At 54.0% G+C, this 14152-nt stretch overlaps 1 protein-coding gene across 6 annotated transcripts in view; it reads left to right on the top strand.

Moving 5' to 3' along the window:
- Iqsec3 (IQ motif and Sec7 domain 3) overlaps positions 1-13776 on the top strand; it is a 103297-nt gene extending 89521 nt beyond the window's left edge. For 2 of the 6 annotated variants that reach the window (XM_005365159.2, XM_013353009.2), the window contains 5 exons: positions 2303-2402; positions 2510-2671; positions 4968-5060; positions 6774-6823; positions 10312-13776. In XM_005365159.2, coding sequence (XP_005365216.1) covers positions 2303-2402; positions 2510-2671; positions 4968-5060; positions 6774-6823; positions 10312-10773 — 867 coding nt within the window. In that variant the 3' untranslated portion in view covers positions 10774-13776. Of the gene's footprint in view, positions 1-2302; positions 2403-2509; positions 2672-4967; positions 5061-6773; positions 6824-6909; positions 7858-10311 lie in introns of all 6 variants that reach the window. The other 4 variants (XR_001229355.2, XR_001229354.2, XR_001229356.2 and 1 more) reach the window with 4 other exon arrangements.
- The last annotated feature ends 376 nt before the right edge of the window (positions 13777-14152 follow it).

Raw genomic sequence — 14152 nt, 5'->3', positions numbered from 1 at the left:
CCTATTGTCTGGGCAGGGGAGAGCTGAGGCTGGGGCTAGCCCTGCCTATTGTCTGGGCAGGGGAGAGCTGAGGCTGGGGCTAGCCCTGCCTATTGGGGCTGGGCAGGGCGAGGCTACACATGGAGGCACTGGGCAGGGCGGACTGAAACTATGACCGTGGAGGATATGGCAGCTCCTACTTGGTAAGCCGTGATCTGAAGCACAGAGACAGGTCAAAGTGGAAATGAGCTGGACCCCAGACAACTGGCCTCTCCATGATACAGAAAACCTGGACAAGGCACTGGGCCTTGACATCACTATTCTGCCTGGAAGGTCAGCAGAAGCCCACTGTCTCCGGTCCCAGGGAGAGGCTGAACAGCATGTGTATGGATGGTGTGTTTCTCTCTGAAAACAAGTGTCCCACAATAAATCTTTACTACATCCCACTGTGCCTGGAGTTGTCCCAAGTGCTGAGAGGCAGGCAGGGGTGAGTGAGCGCCTCCCACAGATGTGAACTCTCTAGAAACCTCTACAAGGTCCCACAGAAGCACCTCTAGCTCTCTCCACCCTGCCATTCTGGCCCGGTGAGTCTCTCAGGTCCTCTTTCTGTAACCAGAATACCGGAGCCTTGGTGCCTGTCACTCACTGGCAGAGCCAATGAGAAGAGACCACCGAAGCTGAATCTTAAACTGCTTTCTTCAGAGAGTGGATAATCTGAGGGGGTAGTGGATTAGCATTTTAAAAGTCTGTCTCATCTCCTTCCAGCAGGTTACTTAGGGAGCAGGCAGGGGCAATGAAGGCTGCGAGCCCCCTCCCCCCCACCACATCAGGCAATCACTGGGGGAATTTGTGATCTGGCTTCCCCCTTGCCCTCTTCACTTCTGCAGTAGAAACTTAGGCTCAGACACTTGCTGGAACACTGAGTCTAGTTAGTGACTGTCTGCATTAACCCTGGATTCCTTCAGGAGCATGGGGTTTAGGAGGAGGAGCTTAACTCATAGTATATGTGTGGACAGCCAGTGGTAAATATACATTTTTGCAATACAAAGGTGTCTGTATATTACAAGATGTTAAACTATTCCTCTAGGTTCCTCATGTCCCCTGTCACTTCCACAGAACCATGGTACCCTTCTGGGCACATCAGGGCCTCCCATCTACCCGGCTCCAGCTCTGTCCTTCAACCCCCAACCCCAGAGATCTCTAAGCTCATTGGCTGCGCACCCTGAGCTGCTCTAACACTCTGGAGTCAGGAGCTGCCTCCCACTGCCCAGGCCTCCTTTCTGGCCGCCCCTCCCCATCCAAAGCTCCTCTGGGTGTGGTTACTTGGCTCTCTTCAGGCGGGTCACTAATTGAATGTGGTCTCCCTGGAGGCCTCTTGTCCAAGCAAGGCAGTCTGCCCAAGCACTTTCTACTTCTAATCCTATTTGACTTCCTTAAAAACACTCTCAAGTTTCTGAAATTGCCTCATTTGTCCCTTGCTTTGCCTTTGTTGGGTGGGTAGAGAGGTTTTTTCCTTAACTGTCTTCCTCTACCATCACATAAACCCCTTGAGGGCAGGGTTATCTGTCACATCTGTCCTCTGCATCCTCCGCGCCCTGCTCGTAAGAGCTACTAAATAAAATATAAGTTTACATATTTGAGCAACTGGTGAATGAGTCTTTCATATTAGGCAGAAACAAAAATCAAAGAAAGGAAGGAAGGAAGGAAGGAAGGAAGGAAGGAAGGAAGGAAGGAAGGAAGGAAGGAAGATGAACGAGACCATAGCCAATGGGAGGAGGAGTGCTTTGAAATCTATATATAAAGTGGTAGTGGGACAGAGTGACTGGGTGGCAGGGGAGACTTGGGGGCTTGCTTTTTAGTTTGTGGGTTTAAATGTGGTTTTGAAAGGAAGCTTTCTCTAAGGAGCATTTTGTGTTAACTTAAATAATGAGAGTAATCTGGCCATGCAGAAAGCTGGGGGGGGTGGGGGGGTGGAAGTTGTGGGAAAGGAGTGGCTGCCATTGGACTGAGCTCGGCTGCTTCAACCCACAGAAAGGAGGACAGTGTGATGCCGACACAAAGCCAACGTGGGGCAGAGGCTAGATCTGGGAGGGCTTACAGTCCGGGGCTTCTAACGCAGAAGTAATGGGTCCTGGCGGGTTTTAAGCAGGATGGCACGTGTGTATTGTGCCAGGTGTGTGTGGCGTGGCTGCGTCTGATGTGCATAGGTGTGCGTCTCTGTGTCTGGACAGTGTTCACAATGTCTGTGGGCATCGGTGCCTGCCTCTGTGCACACGTGTTTGCTGCGGCCCCTCTCACCTGTTTCTGTCCCTCCCCTGGGCAGATTCTCAAGCTGTGCCCAAAGAAGAAGAGCTCCTTCACCTACACCTTCTGCAAGGCGGTCGGCCTCTTAGGCATGCGCTTTCACCTCTTTGAGAATGAGTGTGAGTCCCAGGGCTGGGAGGGCGGGAGCTTCCCCCGAAACCTTAGGCTTCCGACACGAGCCTCCTTGCTGTGGTGTGCTCACCACTGGGGTGTGTCTGGATTCCAGATTACTCTCACGGCATCACACTGGCAACCCCACTCGCCGGCTCTGAGAAGAAACAGGTGTTGCACTTTTGCGCCCTGGGCTCTGACGAGATGCAGAAGTTTGTGGAAGACCTCAAGGAGTCTATTGCGGAGGTGACAGAGCTGGAGCAGATCCGAATAGAGTGTAAGAACGAGTCCCAGTTTCTAAGACAGACAGATGGGGTCCAAAAAGGCAGAGGAAGCCAGCATAGGCACCTACCTCTGCCTCCCAGGAACTGCCATGCTTGCTCTGCCCCAGCCTGAGCCCCACCCCCACCCCCTTGGACTCCGCTGCAACATCCCATCCCAATGTCTGTTTGCTTCACGACTACACTGAGCCCTACCTCCCAGGGTACACACACGTATGTGCACATCTGCCAGCCTTGTGGGGTGCACAAGGGCCTTTCTCACCTAGAACACTGCTGCGTTGTCCAGAACAGCCAACGGGAGCTGCTCCAGGCCGAGCAGATCCGTGAGACCGAGAGGCAAGATGGCTGGGCGACATTCTGCTTATCTTCGCTGTAGCCTGCAAGGTGGCAGTTTTGTCCCCTTTGAGAAAGTCACCAGTGCTAACTAACACAGGCAGAGATGGCATATGCAAATGAGTCCTAGGCTTAGCCGCATAGTCTTTCTACTATGAGAACTGAAAGAAGAGGTTCTGTGTATAATCTCTTAAGAAAATAACCCAAAATCGAGCTAAAACGAAGCCCAGAGCACAGGATGCTCCCTGGCAAGGGGGTGGTAGTCACTGAGGACATGCTGGTTTTGTACAGCATTGGTTTATTTGGACTCGGGGGTTTCACACACCGACTCTTTCCATGGTCAGACTAGTTGCATAGAGGGCCCAGTGGGGCTATTTCTTTTGGAACATTCTCAGAGTGTGTCTTGAAAAGGATTTACTTTTCTTCTGATCAGAATGTCACAAATGGCCCCAAGCTGCTTAGAGAGCCACTGGGCACCTGGCCTCAGCTGTACTGAGAGAAGTACTGTCCTTCTAGCCCAAGGGCGTCCCAGAAGTCCTTTCTCAAAGTACCAGAGGCACAGATCTGGTCAGAATCCATTATGTCAAGTGGGAGAGAAAATCGCTTCGGCAGACAACGGGGGGGGGTCGGGGGGGGGGGGGGGGGGGAGGTGGCAGGAGGCGGGGGGAGGTGGCAGGAGGCGGGGGAAGCAAAGCTGAAAGGAAAGGTGGGAGAGGACTGGTTCACAGGGGTAGCAGGAGTGGCGGAAGCCGGCTGGCCATTGAGGCAGGCAGAAGAGGAAATAAGTAAGGAAGCAAACAGAAGCCACAAGTAGTCACCATTTGAATACCTGCTACACACCTGGCACCGGGCAGGTGACAGGACCCGTCACTTAATGCCCACTTCCCATGCATGCTCATTCCTCTTACAAGCGAGAAAACTGAGGCCATCAGGGCTTTAGAAGGGAGTCTGAGTTCTCACAGGGAGTGACCATGAGCATCACGCCCAGGCTCTCCAGACGCATGTATAAGTAATTAGGGCTCTAATTCCTCCAAAGCCAGGAGGAGGACCCTCTCGGCCCTGCAAGTAACTAACTCAGTAAGAATGCCCTCAAGTGATGGCTCATCAGTGTGGGCAACAAGGACAAAATGCTGGTCTGGACACTTCCTGCTCCCTATCCCTGGATTCTAGACAGCCAGAGAAACAGCAAATGGAGCCCAAGTGGATAGTTTTAATAACGGAAACTTGAGTCATGTCCCATGGAACCAAGAAGCTGAGAGAGCGCTTTAATAATACCTGTCAAATCTACACGGATGGCAACCATCGGATCCCTAGAGCCACTGGGAGGATAAACCGGGTAGCTGGTAATGCAGAAAGGCTCCAGCAAAGGATCAGCTGGGACATGTGTCCCAGCTACACAGGCTGTGGAATCTGCCCCTTGGGGGAGCACTGAACACCCTTCAGGAAGCTCCGCGGCTGGGGTGGGGAAGGGGGCAGTCCTGCTAGGTGCACGTGGATAGACCGGATGTCGCCAACTATGCCTAGGGACCACAGGCTGCATTTTCTGGCACACTGTCCTAATACTAATACTTGGCATGCTTGCCCAAGTCAGTCCTTGTTCTGTGTGCTTTACCTCAGGTAATCTTCCTAATGACGTTGGGCAGTGGGCCCAGCTATCTCAAGCAAGGCAGAGTAGGCTAGGTAATGTGCCTAAGAACTGTTAGTCCAGGGTGTCAGCCCCAGCCATCTGCCTCCCTGTCCCACACCGGTCTCTGGCAGTCAAGAAAATCTTGCCATCACCCCTCAGAGCGCCCCGAGATTTAACTGGTTCTCAGTGCTCAAGCCCACCCTGAAGTCCCTGTCGGAGTGGGCAGGAACAGGTTCTCCTACCTCCTCCTGCTGTCCCCATATCCTCTTGCTCCCTGGGGCTGGGGGTGGTTGTGAGCGGATGCCTCTGTTCATAGCTTCTCCCTTCCTTAGGGGAACTGGAGAAGCAGCAGGGAACAAAGGCTCTCTCTGGAAGGTCAGCTGGAGCCCCGGGGGACCCACAGTCGAAGCAAGGATCACCCACAGGTGAGACTGGGCTCTGCCCTTACCTGGCCCATTTAGAGGCAACCACCGTCCTGTACTTGGCTCTGGGGGCTTTGGGGAGGGGCGCATACTGTTTCTGTAGCTATTTCTTTCCATGGAGGAGTCCCAGGCTTGTGTCTTTAACCTTTATTCCTTAGCTCAGGGTGGAGAAGAGGTGACAGAGAAATATATCCAGTTTGCAAATGTGAAATGCCCCCACTTGCTCCTGGAGTCAGGCCACGAGCCCTGATGTCCTTGCTTCAATCCAGATGAGCCTCAAGCTCTGTTTCTTAAGTGGTGTCTTCAGATTAAATTTCCCCACCAGCCTAGTAGAGTCAGAATGAATTTAGGACATAGTTTTCCCTTTGCTCAGCCCTGAAAGCCTGATTCTATCCTTTCTGTCAGCTACCTCAGTTTCACCCATTGGCAGGGAGTATGGAATGTTGGCTTGGTCCTTCCCCCAAAGCCCCCTCCTAAGGAGAAATTCAAAGAAAGACAGGAGATACCCAGAAACCCCAACCATGGCTCAGGCATCCGCTTATCCATTCAGTCTCACACCCCACCCCACAGTCGGAGCTTAGAACATGGGCACTGAGCATCCACGGGCATAGGACAGCTGCTTGAGCTAGGAAGACAGTGGATTCCTACAGCCCCAAGGCCAGCCCCTGCCACGACGCCCACCTCTACAGCTAGTCCTAATGGCAGATGAGGGATAGACAGCATCCCAGAGACTGATGGCACAGCCAAGACATGCCATTCCCGTTCCCAGCAAGGTTTTGGGCTCTATGCTGTGGAAAGCCCCTCTCCCATAACTCCCCTTCCGCCTAAACCAGCCGCCCCCTCCCGTCCCCCCCATTCACTTTACGAGGGCTCAGGATGTGGGTCACTGCACGTTTTCAGGGCCGCCTGGATTTTCCTCTCAGTTCTCAGCTGAGGTTGTCCACCCTCCCAGCTTCTCTTGTGGAAGCTGTGGGCCCCTGTCAGATCTGGACGGGCATCTCCAGGGTTTTGCCCACGGTGCCCTTCACCCTGCAGTCGCCTTTGCACCCAGGGAAGCAGAGGGTTCAAAACTGCTGCCCTGGGGATGGGGAGTGAGAAACTCGGAGGCCAGACTTCAGAAGACCCTAGCCAGGAAGAGTCATCGAATCACTTCCGGGGGGCCATGGGGTCCTTGACGCACACCAGGTGGCGAGAAACTGTAATCCTAATTACCAGCAGCCAGCAGCTCCGGGGATGGCAAGCACTGTGGCCGGTTGCTGTGGGCCTTTAAGATCCTCAAAACGCAACAATTCCCCTGGTACAGTGACCATAGCAAATGACAGCCCCTCCTTCAAGGGAGCTACGGTGGAAGGGGGCAGATTTACATGGTGCCCACAAATCAGGGCCCACTCAAAAGTCAGCTTTCCCTAGACTGTCTTAGCAAGGGTTCGACTGGGAGAAAATGACTCCAGAGTGCAAACGTTAAACAGAATTCCAGGGACCCCCTAATCTGTGGAGGTCCAGAGAGGTGTAGCATACTCCTCCAAATGACAGCTTCTCAGTGGCCCAGCGCTATCCAGCCTCCTATGCCAGGTAGCACCCCAGTAGAGTGTGTGTGGCACATACAGTCTTGCTATCCACACCGCTAGGAGTAGAGATGCCAGATGGGGAGGAGGAGGGCCAAGGGCTCCAGGCAGGACTGGTGGAGAATGAGCTCTGTGCTGTTTGCATTCAAAGCCAAAAGGGAGGCCATGGCAGGAGAGAAAGCGGCGGAGAGCTCGGGGGAGGTAAGTGGAGGCCTGGTGGCATCCAGGTGAGTGATCCTGTGACCCCTTGTCCCTCTTCTCACCGTCTCTGTTGTTTCTCTTCTCAGGTATTAATCAATGCCTCCCCAGCCCGACTCACCATTTTACCAATTTCAAGAGATACAATTAAAAGTTACTGCTAGCATGGGTAACGCCATTCTTCCAGCGCCTAGTTAAGCCGCAAGCACTGCCAAACCGCTCCCCAGCCAGCCAACCCAGCCCACTGCCCTCCGGGGCCAAACTCCCAGATCAGCCCTGGGAGATGAACCCACAACACTGCGTGGCCCCTCCCTTCCATTCTCTTTGCACACCACTTCCCCAACACACTGCTCACTGCCCCTCCCCCCCAGTACAATGCTCAATGGTCCATTTCCAAGATCTTCCATTCCCTTAACAGGGAGCCTGGGCTCCTTCCCAAAGTCCTCCCTAAAGTCAAGTCCTCCGTGATCGCTCCTAGGGACATTTGGATACCTCCTGGGCAAACGGGAGGACCGGGGTTGAGACAGTGAGAAGGAACTTTCCCCTGGAGCACTAGTCTCCGGAAAGCTGACCCCGACGTGGGGTGAGCACAGGAAACAGGAAGGCAGCGCAGGGCTGAGACACCTCGGTTTTTCCTGGGCGGGTGAGCTGATAGAGTTGAAGACCCTCCTCACTGGAGGAGAGGCAGCCATCTCCTAACCGCAAGGGAAAGGAACCTAGAAATAATAGCTGGCTCCTGCCAGACCCAAAGCAGCCCCTAGGGGTAATATCCACTGTCTCCCATTCAGACCCTCTCCATGGCTACAGGACCCTGAGGGCACCAGCTCATAGACAGTCCTCTCCCACACCCACTAGCAGGAGGGCTCCCCTAGGTGTGAGGGAGAAGCCCACCCAGCTGCCTGCCAAGCTCTGGGGAACCGCAGGATACCTGGGAGTTCAGTTTCTCTCTGTCCCTGCACCCCCACCCCCTCGTGTTTCTGGAGGAGGCACCTTTACCCGGAGGAGCTTCCCGCCCCAGCAGCTGACCAGCCCCCAGGGTGGGTATTCCATCCCCTGCCCTGCGCCCGCATCTTCCCGCAGCTGCCCATTCTCAGCCTTGCAGATAACCCTAACCAGCAACCTTCCAGTGCATCCTCCCAGGGCTGCCCAGGGCGGACCAGCCATATGATGCCCCTCTTCCCTCCTACCTGCCCAAAGGAGTCACATGGCTATCTGCAAGGCTGCCCCGCCCCCTCCAGCTAGCTCCAGGGATTCTGCCAGCCTCTGCTTCCCTTAGCAGAGGGCGATCTGGTCATCCTATAGCCTCTTGGCTTGGCCCTAGCTCCCTTTCCTCCAGCATTGCTTAGCCAAGCCCCTATGGCAGGCACTCCTCCATCTTCTCTGAGCTATTCTGACTGCTACCCATGTTCATTCTCTCTCTCTCTCTCTCTCTCTCTCTCTCTCTCTCTCTCTCTCCCTCTCTCCCCCTCTCTCTCTCTGATTCGGGGGGGGGGGGCCTGGCATGTACAAGGAGGGAAGAATAGACTTTGCAGGCTGAGGCTGAGGACTATATGTCGGAGCAACTGGGGAGGAAGGATAAGAAAGGTTCACTGGCCCTGAATTGGGTGGCCCAGCTTTGGTGCACCAGACACAGGTGCCTGTGAGTGGGGATTAGGAAACAGAGAGGGTGGGTGAGCTTGATCAGGCTGTCTCAGGCCACCTCTGGAGAATTATTCAGAATACAAGTAGGTATGAGGTTAGCCTGTGCCTTGCATTAGCAGCAGTGACATGGGCCCTTCTGCCTATGACATCCCCTGGGAGGACAGAGGCACTGCCATGCCATCTGTAGACTATGTCTTGACAGCAAAGAACTCTGGACCCCCCCCCCCCCGCCATCTAGGGTGATTTCAGGCCTGGGCAATGCTGCCCAGGTGGAGAGTGAGGACAGAGTGGGAAAAAAAGCCTTGTGGCAGGCAGATGATGATGCTGGAACTTGAGGACCTTGGGGGGCAACATCTGATGGGGGCCGCACAAGCCTAGGAAGGAGACCCCTGAAATTACACCTTTAGGCGATCAACAGGTCTGGAAAATACTGCCCTGGGGCTCTGACAGGTGTGAGCTGTTCTGACCCAGGCCTGGAAGAAGGTCCGCTCCCTGTGGCCTCAGTATCTGTGCTCTGAGAAGCTGGCCCTAGGTGGTACCTGGGATCAGACAGGCCCAGTAGGAAGCATCTTCAGAGAGAAGGGTCCCAGCCACCCCTGGAAGGCCCACAAAGAGGATGGCGGTGTCATATCTACCAGCTAGGGAGATGAGACTGGGGTGGAGGAGGGTGAAGAAGTAAATATTTCCCCTTCCCTTGTGTTCACTTCCTCGGCCTCTTCTGCTAGCAAGAGGGGGCTAGATGAGTTTCTTTCCCTAGGCCTATCCCTGGAGGCCTCTCATGAGTGAAAGATCTCAGGCACAGGTTTAAGGGGACAGACTGTTGTGGGGTCAGGAGTTTATTAGAAGAATTATTGACACCATGGGGCAGATAGATGGACAAGAACATGGCGGGGCTCTAAGGAGAGACCCAGTGCCAGTGACAGACCATGAATAAAAATGAAGAGAGGAATCAGGGCCCACAGGGCAGAAGTGGGGGCCTCTTCTTAGAACCATCTAAAGGAGCATGGGCCTGGCACCAGGCTCTCAGAGTCACAGACGGGAGTCAAGAATGTGTGACCACCAATACCCACTTAGACGTTAACGTACTTCTCTGGGCGAGAAACCCCGACACCCGGAAGTCTGTTAGCTGAGGACTCAGAGACATTGCCCTCAATGGGCACCTCTCAGTGTTCGTGGAAGTGAAAGGCAGCGGCTGCAGGTACTTAGCCTGAGCAGCAATTCCTGTTTGGACTCTAACATTACATTCATGAGTCTGTCTAGGCCATCTGCTCCTGATCCATGCAAGGAACCAAGATGGAGGCTCTCTGTCTCTCTGTCTCTCTGCCCTGTAACATGCAGATCTAACCAAGGTCAAGTGGGACAGGAAGGCAACGGGGACTTAACTCTGCCCTTGACTGTCTCAGCAGCTCTCAAATGCAGGGATCATGGCCTTAGGGGGTATAGGAGGACAGGACAGGTCCCCTGGCACCTTGATGGCAATTTAAATGATGAGGCTTTCTACTTCATTGTTGCACTTGGGCCACTTGGAAGATGGCCCTGTTTCCCAAGCTCTGTGGGTAGCACATAGGAAGGTGTTTGCCCTGCAGAACCATCTCACAGATGACGAGTGTGGGGTCTGGAGACTCATAGCTGTCACAGGCAGTCCTCATACAACCACAGAAGAGTAGGTTTAGAAGCAGTTTTACTGTGGGCAGAGAGACCAGCATGGGGTCTATGCCAGGGCTGAGAGCATCCTCCAGATGGTAGGCAGGAGAGGTCTGAAGGGAGGCTCGGGGAGGCTTGGGTGGCCTGCCCCAGCAGCTGGGAATTAGTGGTAACATTTCATGCTTCTCTGGCTGTTTCTAAACTAGGTGTCAATTCACAACAGGCTTCAAACGTCCCAGCACAGCCCCAGGTTGGGGGTCGAGAGGGGAGAGCCACCACCGCCACCACCAACATCACCACCACCGTTGCTGCCAGACCCACAGCCTAGCCCCCTGAGGGAGCAGCCCCCACCGCTGCCGCCGCCGCCACCCACACCCCCAGGCACCCTGGTGCAGTGCCAGCAGATTGTCAAGGTCATTGTCCTGGACAAACCCTGCTTGGCCCGCATGGAGCCCCTGCTGAGCCAGGCTCTGTCCTGCTATGCCTCATCCTCCTCAGAGTCCTGTGGCTCCACACCCTTGCGTGGTCCAGGCTCCCCAGTTAAGGTCATCCACCAGCCCCCGCTGCCCCCGCCCCCACCCCCGTACAACCACCCTCATCAGTTCTGCCCACCAGGCTCTCTGCTGCTCCGGCGCCGCTGTTCCAGTGGCTCGAGGAGCCTGGTGTAGGCTTTACCCTTAGCACCCCATTATTCCAATGGGCACCCCAGTATTCCAATGGGCTGTCCTTCAGGAGCCTGGGCTGCCCCTTGCCACTCCTCACATCTTGGCATAATGCCTTCCTGGCCGCTGATCACTGTTGTTTAAAGAGAATGCCCTGGCGAGATGGTTTGCTTAACCCAGCCATCCTTCACTAACTTATTTGAGTACCTCACCACAAATATGGAAACACCTTCTCATTCTTCCAGGGGTCCAGCATAGCCAGATGGGCCATGCCTTCTCCTCTGTGTTCACCATGCTCCCCTAACCAGACTATAGATTGAAAAACTGAAGTCAAGGGGCCGTTTGCTGATGGGCTTGCACTCCTGATCTCTTAGTATTCATGCCTTGGGCCAATGGACAAGAGCAAAAGGCTGGACTGGCCAGCAGCCCAACCCAGGACAGAGGCAAACTATCCCAGCATAAGGTGTATCTATAGCCAAGCCATAGAGGGAAAGGCTAGCCCTGGCTCCCTGGAGTGACCTAAGCATAGCAGAGGAGGGGGGCTTTATCTGGGGTTCCTGTCACTCAAGCCTGTAGTTAGGAGACTGGTTCTTAGCTCCTGTGGGACCTTGCCTCCCTTCACCATGTCAGCCCTCCTGCCACCACCAGAGAATTCTGAGCTGCCCGGACCCAGGAAAGATCTGAGAAAGAGGAGGGAGCAGGGTTTTCAGTTCTGTCTGGGTCATTTCAACAGGGCCCTAGGACCGTGAGATCAAGTCTGTGAAGTGCACTTTCGAGAACATTTCTTGGTTTTCTGGCCTCAAACAACACTCAGTCAATACCGAGTGTGCACAGGCATTTACCCATAAACACATGTGAGAACCCACCCAGATGATTGCTTCCCTGTGAAGCCAGAAGCAGGGAGATGGGGTGCTGGGCAGTCCGGCAGAGGGATGACTTGGCCTGGAGTCAGGGCTTCCTCATGTCTGACTCTGCAGCTTCTGTGTACGCAGACAAGGTGAAGCTGTGAGGTTCTAGTGTCACTGGGTCACCCTGCAGGCCCAGCCTTCAAACAGTCCCTCCCTGGAAAATGCAGGCTGGCTTCCAGCAGGGATGGCGAAGAATTCCTGGACCTTCCAGACTGCAGGGCAGAGCCAAGCAGGGCTCATCAACTTTCCAGGCCTATCAGGGCCAGATAAGGCGGCCCCGTAGACGACAGGAGCGTGTCATAGGCTGTCACAAGGCAAGCCAGCCTCCCGTGTCCTATGTCAGCAGCTATTTCTGACCTACCTCGAGATGCTTCCTAGTCATAGCCTGTTTTTAAAGTTTCCCAAGAGGCGAAGAGGCACAGTGGATGCTGCCGTGGCTGGAATTGAATTAACTTCTCCTGGTCCCTGCTGTACCCTCCAAGATTCAGTACTCTGGACCAAAGAGGAGGCATCCAGGCTCTTATAAAAGACCAAATGACCTCATTTCATGTGCACGCATGTGTGTGCGTGTTTTCACCCAGAGGTCATTATGATAGTCACCCAGGGAGTTTCTGGCCTTTTCTGCAGCTTTTGGCCAATATGCTATCTCCCCCAGGGGCTCCCAGCCTATGTTTTTCTGAGTTGGCTGCCTTGGGAGCACCCCTATTTCAGAAAACAATCAGACTCTGTCAGAGTGGAAGAACTGACAGACAGATGAGTGCATTACTTAGACGCTGCATCGTCTGCACTGGGGCAGAAAGGGTTAGGGCCTGGGGAAAGCAGAGCTTCCTATGTCTGGATGAATGAGAGGGCCCAAAATAGAAGGAAATTTATGACTCGTAGGGAGGATGTGAGGTATGAAGGAGTGTGAGTTATGAATGTGTCTAAGTGTGTTTCTGAAGCAGGGTCACGGTGTCGAGGGCTGATGAAGAGGGACATTAGCCCAGTTCACATTGTCAAACGCTGCCCGCTGTTTACATCAGACTTCCAGCTAACAGCGTCCCCTGTCCCTCAGGCCTCTGCTGATCTGACTTTCCTGATGAGCTCCAGTAGAGGTTTGGGGGCGGGTCCACCTGTGCGAGCTCTGAGGACCCTGACTCCCAGGCACCTTGGGCCTTTTCCCCTGGGAGAGTTTTCCCTTAGCTGACCTAGATGCTGCTGGCAGGAGTAAAATCCAGCCCAGGAAGCCACAACAGGGGGTTACAACATGGACTGGTCCTGAGCTCCTGGCAGGGCTTTGAGCCCCACTAGCCCAGAAAGGGGGCTGGCCCACCTTACCAGTCAGGCAAAGTTAGAGCCGCCACAAATTTTGTGTCTCTCCCCTGCTTAGCCAGCCTACTAATGGTAGAATTTATCTGTACCTTGGTCCCCAGAGAACCTGGTGGAAACCTCCTGCCCTTCCCCATGGCAGTGACCAGGTCAGGGCCTGAAGACCCAGAAAGAGGCTCTTGAGACCCCAGCTGTCTCAAAGTTAAAAGAACAGTAAAATACTGGCTGATCTCCCAGATCCCGCCACCCCAAGATGCCCCCCTCCATCAACTCTCTAGGCCTTACTGTGGGGAGCCTGGGCCCCTCTCCCAATTTACCTATTTGGCCCCAACTCCAAAATCAAGTGGGAGGTGGAACCAGCCTTCCTACCTACTTGTAGGCAAACCCACCTCCAGATGTAGGTCCTGTCTTGGCAGCCTCTCCTGGAAAGCGGGCTGTCTGTCTTTTTGTTTGCGAAGATGTCTTGCTCCCACAAATATGTATCAGCCCTGGATCTTTGACACCCCCACCCGCCTGTCCAGAGCCTGCCAGGGTGTCTCCGTTACCCAAGAGAGGTCCCTGATGTCACTCATTTGTCTCTCTCTGCATCAGCTGTCCATCTTCCTGCAGTACCTCTCCCCCCCTGCTCACCCTCCACCAGAAGGAGTGACAGCTCTCTGGGAACAGGCAGGGTGGCTGCACTCAGCAACTAATCCAAATGGCAAATATTTTGTAACAAAATAGCCCAGAGGTATTTTATCTGTTCAACTCATAGAGTTTTAGAGATTCTATTGAAATGTGTCACTTGAGCAAACCCGTGGTCCTTTGTTTCTTTCGCTCTCGTGGGGTGGGGGTGGGGGGGCGACATGACACACCAACATGTACACCACCTCAAATCAGAGTGTCTCCCTTGCTAGGGTCCAGAAAGAAGATATACTGACCATCGTCTCTTGGGGATACCCAGCTTCTCTCTGGCTGCAACAATCAATCTTTTCCCCAAGATAAATAGTATCTTATGGTATAACATCATAAGGAAGCTCTGTCTTAAGAAATTGAGGTCTGGTTGCTAGAATAGTAAGGACTAGACATCGAATGGAGGGTATTGGGGCAGAGTTGAGGTAAAAGGTCAGAAAATTGCTCTTCAAGGGTAACTTGCCTCCAACCCCAACTGATATATTTGTGCATTCATT

The sequence above is a fragment of the Microtus ochrogaster genome, unplaced genomic scaffold (genome assembly GCF_000317375.1).
Source record: "Microtus ochrogaster isolate Prairie Vole_2 unplaced genomic scaffold, MicOch1.0 UNK1, whole genome shotgun sequence".
NCBI lineage: Eukaryota > Metazoa > Chordata > Mammalia > Rodentia > Cricetidae > Microtus > Microtus ochrogaster.
The sequence above is the reverse complement of the archived record's forward strand: the minus strand, read 5'-3'. Positions and strand labels throughout refer to the sequence as shown.